The 13,176-nt window shown below is 47.3% G+C and overlaps 1 protein-coding gene across 1 annotated transcript in view; it reads right to left on the bottom strand.

Moving 5' to 3' along the window:
* MNS1 (meiosis specific nuclear structural 1) overlaps positions 1-12,851 on the bottom strand; it is a 31,231-nt gene extending 18,380 nt beyond the window's left edge. The window contains exons 1-2 of the mRNA XM_040968453.1: positions 12,726-12,851; positions 12,163-12,384 (exon numbers count right to left, since the gene is read on the bottom strand). Coding sequence (XP_040824387.1) covers positions 12,163-12,384; positions 12,726-12,851 — 348 coding nt within the window. The remainder of the gene's footprint in view (positions 1-12,162; positions 12,385-12,725) is intronic.
* Positions 12,852-13,176: the final 325 nt, after the last annotated feature.

Consider the following 13,176-nt stretch of genomic DNA (forward strand, 5'->3'; position numbering starts at 1 on the left):
ACTGACTCGTTAGCACTCACCACTCCTCACATGCCCAGCCACCCCGCACCCCCAGCCCATGGCATCCACTGACCTACCTTGTCTGAATGAACTCGCCTATTCTGGATCATTTAGGAATAAATTAAATCATCCAATGCTGACATGTGGCCTTTTGTGTCTGGATTCTTTCACTCAATTTTTAAAAAAAGATTGTATTTGAAAGGCATAGTTAGAGAGGAAAGGAGGGAGAGAGTGAAGGGAAAAGAGAGGGAAGGAGAGAAAGGAGAGCAGAGATTTTCCAACTACTGCTCACTCCCCAGTTGTCTGTAATGGCCAAGGATGGGCCAGCCTAAGGCCAGTGACTTCTTCTGGGTCTCTCACATGGGTGCAGGTCCCCTCAGCACTTTCCCAGACCATTAGCAGGGAGTGGGACTGGAAGTGGAGCAGCCAGGACTCAAACTGCCAGCATTGCAGACAGCGGCTTTACCCATTACCACACAATGCCTGCCCCTTCACTTAATGTTTTTTAAGGTTCATCCATATTGCAGCACATCCCAATAATCCATCCCATTCTAAACTGCGAAAGAAAATATTCAAACAGATTTCAGGGTTTATCATCTCCTCTACAGAGAAGAGCCAGGATAACAAGTACTTAAGTGCATTTTAAAGTGGGTGTCCAGGGGTGAGAACAAATTCAGGTGGGGATGTGGAGAAAGCCCATAGGCAGCAGTGGATGGCAGAGCTCACTTGCAGCAGAGACTTGTCCTCAAGGGCCATTGGCAGTCCCTGCAGCAGGGAAGCAGGAGAGCCAACAGACCCCACCTCCAGCAACCTTAGCCATGAGGCCAGGGCACTCATCCTCACTGCAGGCTTGGGTTCCAGTGAAAGAAGCTGCTTGGAATACACTGTGTAGCTCAGTAACAGGGAAGGGGCTCACACGTAACGGGGAAGAGGCTCACACAACACCACCTTCAGGGCACAGGCTTGCACAGGAAGATGCCACTGTGAGGAGAGTCCCTGTCGGAAACTGGGATACCCTAAATGACAAAATCCCCTCCACAGCCCTATCCTTCAGACCTCACAGCCACTCCCCCACGCCAGAGGCAGGGGGTGCAGTTTCACAAAGCCTGCCTTGGCTCTCCTCCATATCACAACCCGCTGGAGGTGAGCATCCCTAACTCCAGCCCCGGGTTAGCAGGGCAAATCCCAGCTTTGGTGGGGATATGGTCTCTACACCTGCCTGGGCTGCCCACTGGGACCTCAGCTTTGCCAAGTGCTTTAGACTCCAGTTCCAGTTCAGCCCCAGTGAGCACAAACTTTGCTGGACATGCCTCATGTACACCTGCTTGGGATGCCCACTGCATTGGCCCTTGGCTTTGCTGAGCACCCAGGATCACGGCACCCTGCCTCTGTCCAGTTGAGTGTAGTGTGCACACCTAGGTGCTTGGGCTTCCTTCTCCAGTAGCCCCCACTTTGAGAAGCACCCCTGATTCCAGTCCTGATGCACGAACCCCTCTTTGCTTTTGTGGGTACAGGTAGGTATGTATGCACAATTCAGCACTAAAGCTCCCTTCCCCAGCTGATTCCTACTTCAGTCAGTGACCCAGACCCCAGCTCCACTGGCCCAAGGTTGCTCTGGCTTTCGCAGACATCTGCCCAGGTCTGCTCAGCCCCCTTTAGCAGCCTGCTTCTGCTGGGATGGGGGATCCAGACTTCTGCTCTACAGCAGCCAGTCCGCTTTGGCTGGGTCATGAGAGCCCAGACTGCAGGGGTCCCCTTGTCAAACTTACTTGGACCTTGGTGGGTATTTCAGATCCCAACCTCACCACCACCAAAGCTTGCCTCCATGTTGGCAGGCAGCAAAGCATTCAAGCCTCAGACCTTCACCTGGCACTGCCACAACCCTGGTAGCCACTACCAAGGTCTGCTTGTTTCTATTGAGACCAAGAAGAGACCTCCTCCCAAGCTCCTGCTCCCACTACCCTCAAAACACAAAGGCTACACTGCAGCAGCAAACAGATGCCAAAGTAGGCCACCCAACAGGCAGCTGAAGCAACAGGCTTCAAGCAACAAGTGCCAGAAGACAACTGGTCCACCAGAGGCAAAAAAATAAATCAACACAGAAATGTGAAAACACATGTCCCCAAAGGATTCCACTTACACGTTAATATCACACTCCACAGAAACTGATGAGTGCCTGACAAAGAATTCCAAAGAGTGAGAATCAACATGGCAGAATAGGGTAAGGACACGTTTAAACAGATGGAAAAACATTTAATCAGGATGAAGCACAGAGGACATATTCCAGGAAATAGGAAAGGACAGAACAACAGCAGAGGTGTACCTGGGGACTGACAGAAACAGGAAGGCAGCGGGCACAGCGGTGTGGTGTTGCAGTGACTGATACTCCAGCAGCATTCAGTTAATGGCCATATGAACTCCACCAGCAGCCGGAACTCCACCAACAACCAGGTGGGAAGGGACTTTCACTGGGTGCTTGGGGGTAAGCCCAGACAAAGAACTGCCCGTCCTGCTGTTCTGTTTGATTTGACCAGGAGCAGAGACAGAGCAGCAGATCACAGATGGACATTGGAAGAACAGGGTGGATTTTACAGCCCAGTCAGCCCCCTAGAGCTGAACTGGGCGCCATTTGCGTAAGGAGGCAAAGGCAAGGGAAACGACTGAGCATACTCTGAACTGGGAGTGATCTCATTTCTGACTCAGTGAACTACAGCAACGCGGCATTCTACAGGTTCCACCCAAGACAGGTCTGGGTAGCCCTCAGACCTGATGGCCAGCATATCAAGAACTCTAGTAGTGGTACATCAGGCGCCATTTTGTACACTGTGGCTAACACTTTAGGACTGCAGGAGACAACAGTGAACTGCACATGTGCTGAGCTCGCGAGAACTCACTGAGTCACGTGGATTGCACTGTTCCCACAGGAAAATAATACCAGCTGTGACATCATACAGTCAAAATAGGTCTGTATGGCACCCAGACCTAATGTCCAACAGGTTCTGACAAGATCAGCGCCACCAACAACCTAGCTATATGACACCTGGTGTCTCTCTAATCCTGGGACCTGCTCCAACCGGAAGTGGGAGAAAGGTTGCACAGACAACAGTGTAGCCTCAGCATAGTATCACAGGAGGTGGAGACCATAGTGGAAATCTGACATAAGAACCCAGACCTGGAGCTCGCTGGAGGTTGTGGCACAAGTGGCTGCAAGCAAAAAGTTGTGTACCAACTGCAATAAGTAGAATCGCAAGGCAGACCTGAGGGTAACACAGCTTAAAAATCTGCACCAAGGAGAAACTCTGCTAACCAGAAGTACAATGACCAAGAGCAAAAGAAGAGACAAAGGCACAATGAATATTACTGAGCACTCCCCTGCAAAGGAGCAAAACCCTATGCCAATCTCAGAGTTCACTGAGGAAGACATTGAGAAAATGGGGGACACAGAATTCATAAAACTCATTTTAAAGCTTCTGATCAAAAATGAGAAGCACATACAAGAGTTCAAAGAATTTAAGCAAGCAATAAAGCAAATCAAGGCTGACAGATCAGAAATTAAGAACACAGTAGAGCAAATTACAAGTACAATGGAGAGTCTCCAAAATAGAATGAGGCAAGCAGAAGAATCTCAGAATTGGAAGATATCTCCTGTCACCAGGGGAAAGCAAACAAAAAGCTGGAAGCAGAGCTGGATCAGGCCAAAAAAAGTATTCAAGAATTGAAAGACACTATAAAGAGGCCAAATATAAGAGTTATGGGAGTTCCAGAAGGTGCAGAAAGATAAACTGGAGTTAAAGGTGTATTCAATGAAATAGTAAGGGAAAATTTCCCTAATCTAGAGAAAGAATTGGAAGACTAGATCCAAGACGGGCACAGAACTTCCAACATGCTTGATCAAAAGCGATCTTCACCAAGACACATGATAATCTAGCTCTCTTCAATTGAACATAAGGAAAAGATCCTTAAATGTGCGCATGAAAAAAAAATCAATTGACGTATAAAGGAATGCCAATTAAACTCATAGGAGACCTCTCACAGGAAACTCTACAGGCAAGAAGAGAATGGAGTGACATATTCCAGATTCTAAAAGCAAAAATTTGTTATCCTAGGATAACATATCCAGCAAAGTTTTCTTTTGTCTTTGAAAATGAAATAAAATTCTTCCACAGTAAAGAAAAGTAAAAAGAATTTGCCTCTTTCAAACCTGCCCTACAAAGGATACTTCAAGATGTTCTCTTGACAGAGAAGAGGAATAGCACCTACCAAAACCAAAGGCAAATGTGAAGAACATCCCAGTAAAATGACAACAGAAGACTAAATCAATGAACAACGCATTGCTAAAATTACAGGACCAAATTACCACCCATACATATTAATCCTGAATGTAATTGGCTTAAGCTCAATCAAACGTCATAGATTAGTAGACTGGATTAAAAAACAAAACCCATCTGTCTATTGTCTGGAGGAGACACACTTCACCAAAGATCAGCGCAAACCATTGCATGGGTTTTGTTGTTTTCTGTTAGTTTCATCTCTTCAAAAACACTTTCTTCTGATTAAATTCTTCAATGACTAACAGATCATACATTAGCATCATTTTCCTCAAGAAGGTTCTTGATTTTCCTTTCTTCAGCTACACGTTAGTCATTTAGTAACATGTTATTTAACTTCATGGTGTTGCTAATTTTTTTCTCCCTGATGTTGATTTTGTTTTTCTGACTTTTTATTTAAGGGGATGTACAGTAGCTGTGTAATGGAGACTGTTATATCTAGTAACATGTCATTTAATTTCATGGCATTGTAAATTTCTATTTTTCTTCCTATTGTTGATTTTGTATTATGACTTTTCATTTGAACTGGAGACTAACATCCAGATGTGAGGATACAATGTAGTATGCATTTCTACTTCCAGACAAAGATAGACTTACAATAAAACTGTTCACTATATCTTGACAATAGGATGCTGGACTCTGTGCCATTGTCCATGCCCACATTAATGGACATATGTCTGTGTATGAAGAACTATATTTTAGTAATGATATAGAGGAACTAAGGGAAATGCCAGAAGCCTATGGAACTGTATCATAAAAAACAATAAAATGTAAAAAAACATAATTCCTAGAAAAAAAAATTTTAAGAAAAAAAGAAACCAATTCCAAAGAGTGACTGCCAGCATACTCAACCATATGAGGACAGACTGCAGCTAACTGAGCTGAGGAGATCGGTATATGATATGAATGAGAAATTAATCCAACAGAGATCCTACATATTAAAGCAATTAGTAAAAAATGTGAGAGTCTCAACAGACTAGGTCAAGCAGAAAGAAGATCTAAACTCAAAAATAGATGATTTGTAATACTGCAAAGAATAAAAATAACAAAACAGCCTGTAGGAGACCATTAAATAAGCCAATATTCACAAAATTCCAGAGGGAAAGAAGAAAGGCTCAGAAAATCTGTTCAGTGATCTAACAGCTGAAAACATCTCCAACCTGGAGAAAGACAGGGACATCGAAGCACAGCCAACGCACAGAAAACATCATCACTGTAACACGTCACAGAAACTCTCCAATGGGTGACACAGAGATAATCCCAAAATTCCCAAGAGAAAAGCACTAGGCTACACTTAAAGCAGTTATGGATTTTTTTCATCAGAAACTTCATATGCAAGGAGGAAATGGAGTGATATGGTCCAACTTCTGAAAGAAAAAAAAAAGGGGGAAGAAACCCTGTGGCCAAGAAGAGTTCACCTGGTAAGACTATTTTTTTCAAAAGGTATAAAGGAGAAATAAGAAAAAAAAAAACTTTCCAGGACAAGTAAGCAGACAAAAAGGGATGGGGCTCAGCCTTGATCTGGTACCCTTGAACTATTACAGAAACAAGACAGCTCTCATCATGAAACAGGGAAAGCCTAGGCTTCATTACCAAAACAGCAAGGAATATTCTGCATACACCAAGGAAATACTAAAAATAACAGAACTAAGCCGTTATTTGGCATTAATGAATTTGAAAATAAATTATACAGCCTAAAAGAGTCTGGCTAAGTGGGTGGAAAAAACAGGGGTTAGAAAGATTTGGCCTCTTAAGAAACCAACTTCACTAATAAAATTCACAGATTGAAAAAGATGGAAAAATATATTCCATGCAAACAAACTACAAACCAGCAGATGTAGGTGTATTAATATGAAGCAAAATAGACTTCAGACAAAAACTATTTTCTGGATAATCAAGTCTTCTACCAATACTGCTTTATTTCTTTTAAAACAAAGACGAAAGCTCTAAGAAGAGGTTAAGTATGATTATAATGGTCAAAGGCCAATTCAAAAAGAACCTATGATTATAAATGTACACATAACTAATACTGGAATGCCCAGTTTTATAAAGTTTTATTAGCTCTAAGGCAGACACAAGCGCCAATATCATCAACGCTGAGCTTCTACACCCCATCTCCACCAACGGACACACCATGCAGACCCCGTGAAAAAAACAAAATTCAACACAGACAGACCGACTCACCCATACAACAGGATCAAGCATTTGTCACTCCTGTAAGGGTGCCTTAGTTCAAACCATATGGCATCCTGCTGATGCACGCAGTGGAGTTGGCAGATGAGGACTTAGGTGTCTGGGTCTCTGCCTCCCACATGAGAGCCAGTCTCAGCTTCCGGCTCAAGTTCAGCTGCCGTGGGAATTTGGAACACGTACCAGAGGGTAAGACTGATTTCTCTCCTTCTCATTTTCTCTTTTCCAAAAACAACCAAACAAAACTACACTTGACCAGATGGACTAAGCAATCACTTAGACACCACTTCATCTAGCAGCTGCAGAAGCTGCATGCTTTACATCAGCTCACAGAACATCCTCAAGTACAGACCACCAAGTCAGACCGAAGATGCTCAGAAACATAAAATTATCCTTTCAGTCCATCGATGGCATAAAAGTAAACAAAACAAACTCCAGGAATTACACAAAGATGTGCAGACTGACCAACATACTTTTGAATGATTTATGAAAAAAAAAAGGGAAAATTAAAATTTTCTTGAAATAAAAAAAAAAATGAAACCCCAGCTGTGGGCAAATGCCTAGGTTCCCTTGTGCCTTGGCAAGTGTTTAACGCTGCTGAGAGAAAATCAGCCAGTTGCTGGAAAACGTTCTGGGGCTGGTTAATGCGAAATCTGTGTTAACTATACCAGTGTGCCAGCAGAGCTGCTTCTTCTTTAATAAAAAATACATATGTGGAGAAGGCAGGGAATGTGGAACTGCAACACGTTACACCAGCATAGACAGGTAGTGGTGTGGCTGCAGATTGCCCAAGGAAGGAGGTCTGGGGTCACATTGGAGTCGGAACAGCTGAGGGTACGATTGACTGAAGGAATAACTTCTGTTCCCACAGACCCACTCATTGCATTCACAGATAGGCAAGGGGGCTGAGACAGCAGTTTTAGAGGAGGAAAACTGGAGGGCATGCTGGGTCAGGCCAAGGTACCTGCCCACTTGGGAGACAGGACTGGGCTAAAATAGCAGTGCCTACATTCCACTGGCACATGCAAAAGCCGGGGCTTGAGGGCACACCTGAGTCGGCCAGACTGTAATACCTACCTGGAAGTATTGGAGCAGGGGGTGTGCTACGTCAGGATGGGCTGCAGCACCCACCAGAATTTAAGAGAACTGGATTTGGGGGCAGATTCTGTAGGGGAATTGTGGACCTGCTTTGTGGAACTGCAGTACCTGCTGGTTTGCAGAGAGCTGAGGGTGGTGACAGTCCAAAAGCCAAGCTGGACCACAGAACTCACCTGACAGGAACCCAACTGACACTGAAGCTGGGGCTAGAAGGAGTCTGGGGTGGGGGAGGGGGGGTGCAATCTGCAGCATCCACCAGCACATGCAAATGCAGAGCATGAGGGTAGACCATACCAAGCAGGGCCACTACCTCTGCTGGCATGTGTGAGATCTGGGGCCTGGGAGCAGGCCTGGTCAGGGAACTTGGGGAACTGCCCTGCTAGGCTGCACACACCTCTTGCTGGTGAGCACAACAGCTGAGACTGTTGGCAGGCAAGGCAAGTTTGCAGCACTTGTCAGCATTTGTGTGGGCCAGGTCTCAGGGCTGGCAAAGCTGTGCCAGACCATAGCACCTGCTGGCACAGGGTGTGAGTCATGCCCAGTTGGGCTAGGCTGCACTACCCACCAGGGAGAGCTGAGACCGCAGGTAGGCCATACCAGCCTGGGTCGAAGCATCCACCAGCCCATGCAAGACCCAGGACCAGGAATGGGCCTGGTAGGGGAATCCTGAGGACTCTCCTGCTGGGATGCAGCTCCTACTGATGAGAGCTGGGACTGTGGGTGGAGCAGGTTGGGCAAGGCTGCAGCACCCTTCAGCATGCGTGTGGGCAGGATACACTCAGCCAGGCTCCAGCCTGCAGCAGCCAGAATGGGTGCAGGACAGACCAGGCTAGGCCGCAGCACCCAACAGCTCACATGAGAGCCAGGGTAGTGGGGGAGAATAGGGAGACATGGACCAAACTGGGATAGGCTGTAGCACCCACTGCTGAAAGCTGGAATGAGTGCAGGCCAGTCAGGCTAGGTTGCAAAACCCGCAAGTTGGTGCCAGGACTGGAGTGTTGGCCATGTCATTCTGGGCTGCAGCACCTGCTGGCATATGTGAGGTCTACTGCTGGGGGTGGGCCTGGTAGAGGAACCTGGGAAACTCTCCTGATGGTTATAGCTCCTGCTGGGGAGCATGAGAGCTGGGTCTGGGGTGGACCAGGCCAGAGTACACTGCCTCTCCAACTCACTAGCACACATGAGAGCCAGAACGAGTACAGGTCAGCTGGGCTGGGCCACCGCTACCAAGGGCCAGGACAGGGTGCAAGTCATGTCAGGCTGGACCGTGGTATTCCCTAGCGAAATATCCTCCAGGTATGCAGGGCTGGGAGCATACCTGGCAGGGGAACCATGGGTACTCCTCTGCTAGGTTGTACCTCCCACTGGTGAGCACAACAACAGGGGCTAGGAGCAGGCCAGTCTGGACAAAGCGGCAGCACCTGATGGCATACCTGTGGGCAGTGTCTGTGAGCAGGTTGGGCTGAGCTAAGTCATAGCACCCATGAGTGTCCACAAGAGCTGAGTGGGATGAGGGCTGGACCAGGCTAGGCTGTAGCAGAGGCTTGCACACACAAAAATCTGGGCTTGGGGTAGAACTAGTGGGAGTTTTGGAGGTTGCCCCTAATAGGTTATAATACCTGCTGGTATGTATGAGAACCAGGTGTGTAGTGAGCTACCTGGACTAGGCCACAGAACCCATCGGTTTGTGTGAGATATGCGGCTGGTACAGAACTGACCAGGCAGCTGCATCCACCAGTATTTGTGTTGGCTAGTGCAGGGGACAGGCCACACCTGACCTTGCACTGGCTGATGAACACAAGATTCAAGTCTGAGACCATAATGATGAGGTTTTGGGCGGGGGGCGGGGGGACTCCAAAACTAGACCGCTGGACTCAAACCCTGGCCACAGAGAAAATCACAGGATGTGTGGTCTGACTTGGGGTGCTGCTGATGCCTGTCTGGCAGACAGCATGTCCAGATGCACATGGAGTATGTGATGGCCAGCTCCTCTAAGCCAGCAGGGGACGTCAACTGCCTCATCAGAGGCTGGAAAGCAAAACACGTTGGACAATTTTCCTGGTCCAGTTTTGCAGCATGTTCCTGGGTCTGTGGGTGCACTAAGGTGGGCTTAGTCAACCAACAAACTTCGGAAAGATTTCTTTGACCCTGGAGCAATGAAACTAACAACTTCTTAGAACTATCAAAACCACTCAAGCGACACCATCAGAACACTCTTCCCCAAACTGGGGTCTCTGAGGTGTCATCACATGATTGTTCCCCAACCCCCAATCGCTGATGTAGTTTGACAATGAGGAGTGGCCGTCCCCTGAGACATAGGAGAAAAAAACTGAACATGTGTCCCGCCACCTTCCTCCATCCCTGACCCTCTCTAAACTATGTAAAAAAGCAAAGAATATGGAAAGAAATAACATACCAAATCCTAATGGAAACTGCCAAAGTGGTCATGAGAGGGAAGTTTATAGGAATAAACATCCACTTTAAAAAAAAAATCACAACCTAAGAACACATCTGAAGTATTAAACAAGCAAACCAATACAAAGGCAGAAGGAAAAAATCATAGCATAAGTAAATGAAATAAGGAAATAATGCAAAAGATGAAAACAATGAGTTGACTTCTTGAAGATATAAATAAAACTGACAAATGCTTAGCTAAATGCAGAAAACTGAATAAGAGCTGAATAAGACATCACAGCTGACATTAAACAAATACAAAGGATCATTAGGGTCTATCATGAACAACTACGTTCCAACAAACTGGAAAACAGAATATTAACATTCTGGATAAACATTACCTTCCAAACCGAACCATGAAGACTCAGAAAATGTGAACAGATCAATAATGAGCACTGAGATTAAATCAGCAATAAAAATACCAAAATCAGATGGCTTCACTGGAATTCTACCAAGCACTTGAGGAAGAACTAACACAAAGTTTCCTCAAACTACTTCAAAAATGGAAAAGGAGCAAATCCTTCCACACCCATTCTGTGAGGCAGGTACTATCACCCAGATTCCAAAACCCAGCAACACTAGGACCAGGAGTTCTAATCTCAGAAACTAGGTAACACATCGGTACTGTTCCAAGCTGCTAAATGTGTGGGAATTCTACATACAGTCCAACACTGGTACAACAAGAGAAGGTATTTGGTAACGTGGTTGAGACGCCATGTGCGACGCCCGCATCCCCTGTCCTGGTGCCGCGGGATAGACTCTACTCCCAAGGCCAGCATCCTGCTACTGGACACCCTGGGTGGCAAGCATCTGATGAGTGAACCAACACATAGTACTTCACTCTCTCTCTGCTTCTCAAAACAAACAAAAATCTACTACAGGAGCCAGTGCTGTGGTCTCAGGGTTAAGCCACTGCTTACAACATCAGCATCCCGTATTAACTGATTTCCCAGATGCCCCACTGCTGATCCAGTTTCCTGCTAATGCACCTGGGAAAGCAGAGGAAGACAGACCAAGCGCTTGAGCACCTGCGTCGGAGACGCGCTTCCTGGCTCCTGGGTTTGGCAGGCCCAATTCTAGCCACGGTGGCCTTTTGGGGTGTGAACCGGTACATGGAAGACTTCTCTCCTCCTCTCTCCTTCCCTCTCCTTCTCTAACTCTTTCAAATGCATAAATACTTAAAAAATAAAACAAAGCAAAACAGCAGCAGCAACAACTGACACAGAGATGTAATTATGGCATAGCAAGTTAAGCCTGAAGCCTCTGCCTGCAGTGCTGAACCTCACACAGGCGCTGGTTCAAGTCCCATCTGCTCCGCTTCCTGCTAGTGTGTCTGGGAAAGACACAAAAGATGGATGAAATCCTTGGGCCCCTGCACCCACCTGGGAAGCCCAGAGGAAGCTCTGGGCTACTTGGCTTCAGACTGGCTCAGCTGCAGTCCTTGCAGCCATTTGGGAAGAGAACCCGTGGATGAAAGCTATCTCTGTAAATTGGCCTTTCAAGTTAAAATAAATCTTTAAAAAGTTTAAAAAGTAATGTCTCAAAAATAAATTATTGTTGTTCGTTTTTGTGAGGTTTGATGGTGTTCTAACACCCATTCAACATGTCGTGTGCTCTAATGATTCTTGCCTGTGCTGGGCTTTACCAGCTGCAAAATGATTGTTTTCTGAGTACAACTATCAGTATGCATTCTCCTGTAAGAGGGAGGCAGGCTAGCCATATGCAGTCATAGATTCAAGGGGTTATCCCTCTGCCACATCCCAAGGCTTTTTACCCTTAGACATTTACAGAAACAGCCGCCACGAAGCTATGGACATGAACAATTAGGAGCCTCACGCTCCATGACTGCTATTCCCCTTTCGAAGATGGAGCCTAAAGGTAAAGCTACCGATTCAAAGTCCTGCAGCTCACACGCAGCAGCCGCGGCCTCCCAGACACCAGCTCCACAACACCAGCACGGCCTCGGGACACCGGGGCTGACTCACACAGCCGCTGCCTGTCTGCTCAATCCGGAGTTAGCAACTCACTTTCCTCTCCCAGGCACCAACCGAGGGGAAAAAAAAAAAAGGTAACAATGAACGGAATCCCGTACCTTTTGAATGGCCTCTTCCATGTCCAACTCGAACTGCTCCTGCTGTAACAACCTGAGGAAGCGCTTCTGCTCCGCGCGGTCATCATTTTCGTTCCTGACCACCTGGTTTCTGACCCCAGCCTCGATTTCTTGCAGGGCTTGAACATGCAATTTCCTGCGGTAGTTCTCATCTACCAATTTCTGGTGCCTTTCACTAAAGCTCAGGATTCTCCTTTTGGAAGTCTAGGACAACAAAACAGGAGGGGAGGGCGCAGCGAAAGTCATACTTAAGATATTCCACAATCTAATTTAAAATAAAAAGGTGCTGTAAAGCCCAGAAACAAAATCAGCCATCGTAACAAATGCAGAATCTGTAGCTTCCTTCCTAACTCTAGCACAGTCCCTGAGAAGAGTAACCGTGATAGGCCAATTACATACGGACCCAGTAAATACTAACATCAACCCCGAGTCTACGAGGAAAGCAAAGGCAGAGTAACTCGGCCCTAGTTTCTGCGCGAATCAAGAGCTGGAAGCAGCGGGGCTCCGCGGGCCCAGCTCTTCCCTGCCTGCCGGTCTCCTCTCACCAGCCCCGGCCACACAGTGCTGCTGAGGTTTTCCCAACACAAACTAACAAGCCAGCGGCTTCTACTTCCACTTGGCTCCGAAGTCTTCAAAAAGCTGAAAACCACCGCACCGCAGGTGCGCCTCATTAACATAAGCACCCGAGACCGCCAAGGCACGGCTCTAAGCTGGCCTTCCACTAACAGAGAAGGCATGAAAAGGTGCAAGTCCCCCGACAGGCTCACCATCCCGCCTGGCCAAGCTCGCCGTCCAGCTGCCGCGACCACCCGGGCAGGGCCAGCGGCGCGCAGAGGCCGCCCGGGGCTGCTGCACCGAGGCGCGGTGGGCGCGGTGGACGCGGTGGACGCGGTGTCCCGGCAACCGCCGCCGCGCGCCCCGCCCGAGGACGCCCGAACACCCAATGGGCACCGAGCTGCGCCTGCGCGCGGGGGAGCGCGGCTCCCATAGGCCCAG

The sequence above is a fragment of the Ochotona curzoniae genome, unplaced genomic scaffold (genome assembly GCF_017591425.1).
Source record: "Ochotona curzoniae isolate NIBS_2020 unplaced genomic scaffold, NIBS_Ocur_1.0 scaffold_4701, whole genome shotgun sequence".
Lineage (NCBI taxonomy): Eukaryota > Metazoa > Chordata > Mammalia > Lagomorpha > Ochotonidae > Ochotona > Ochotona curzoniae.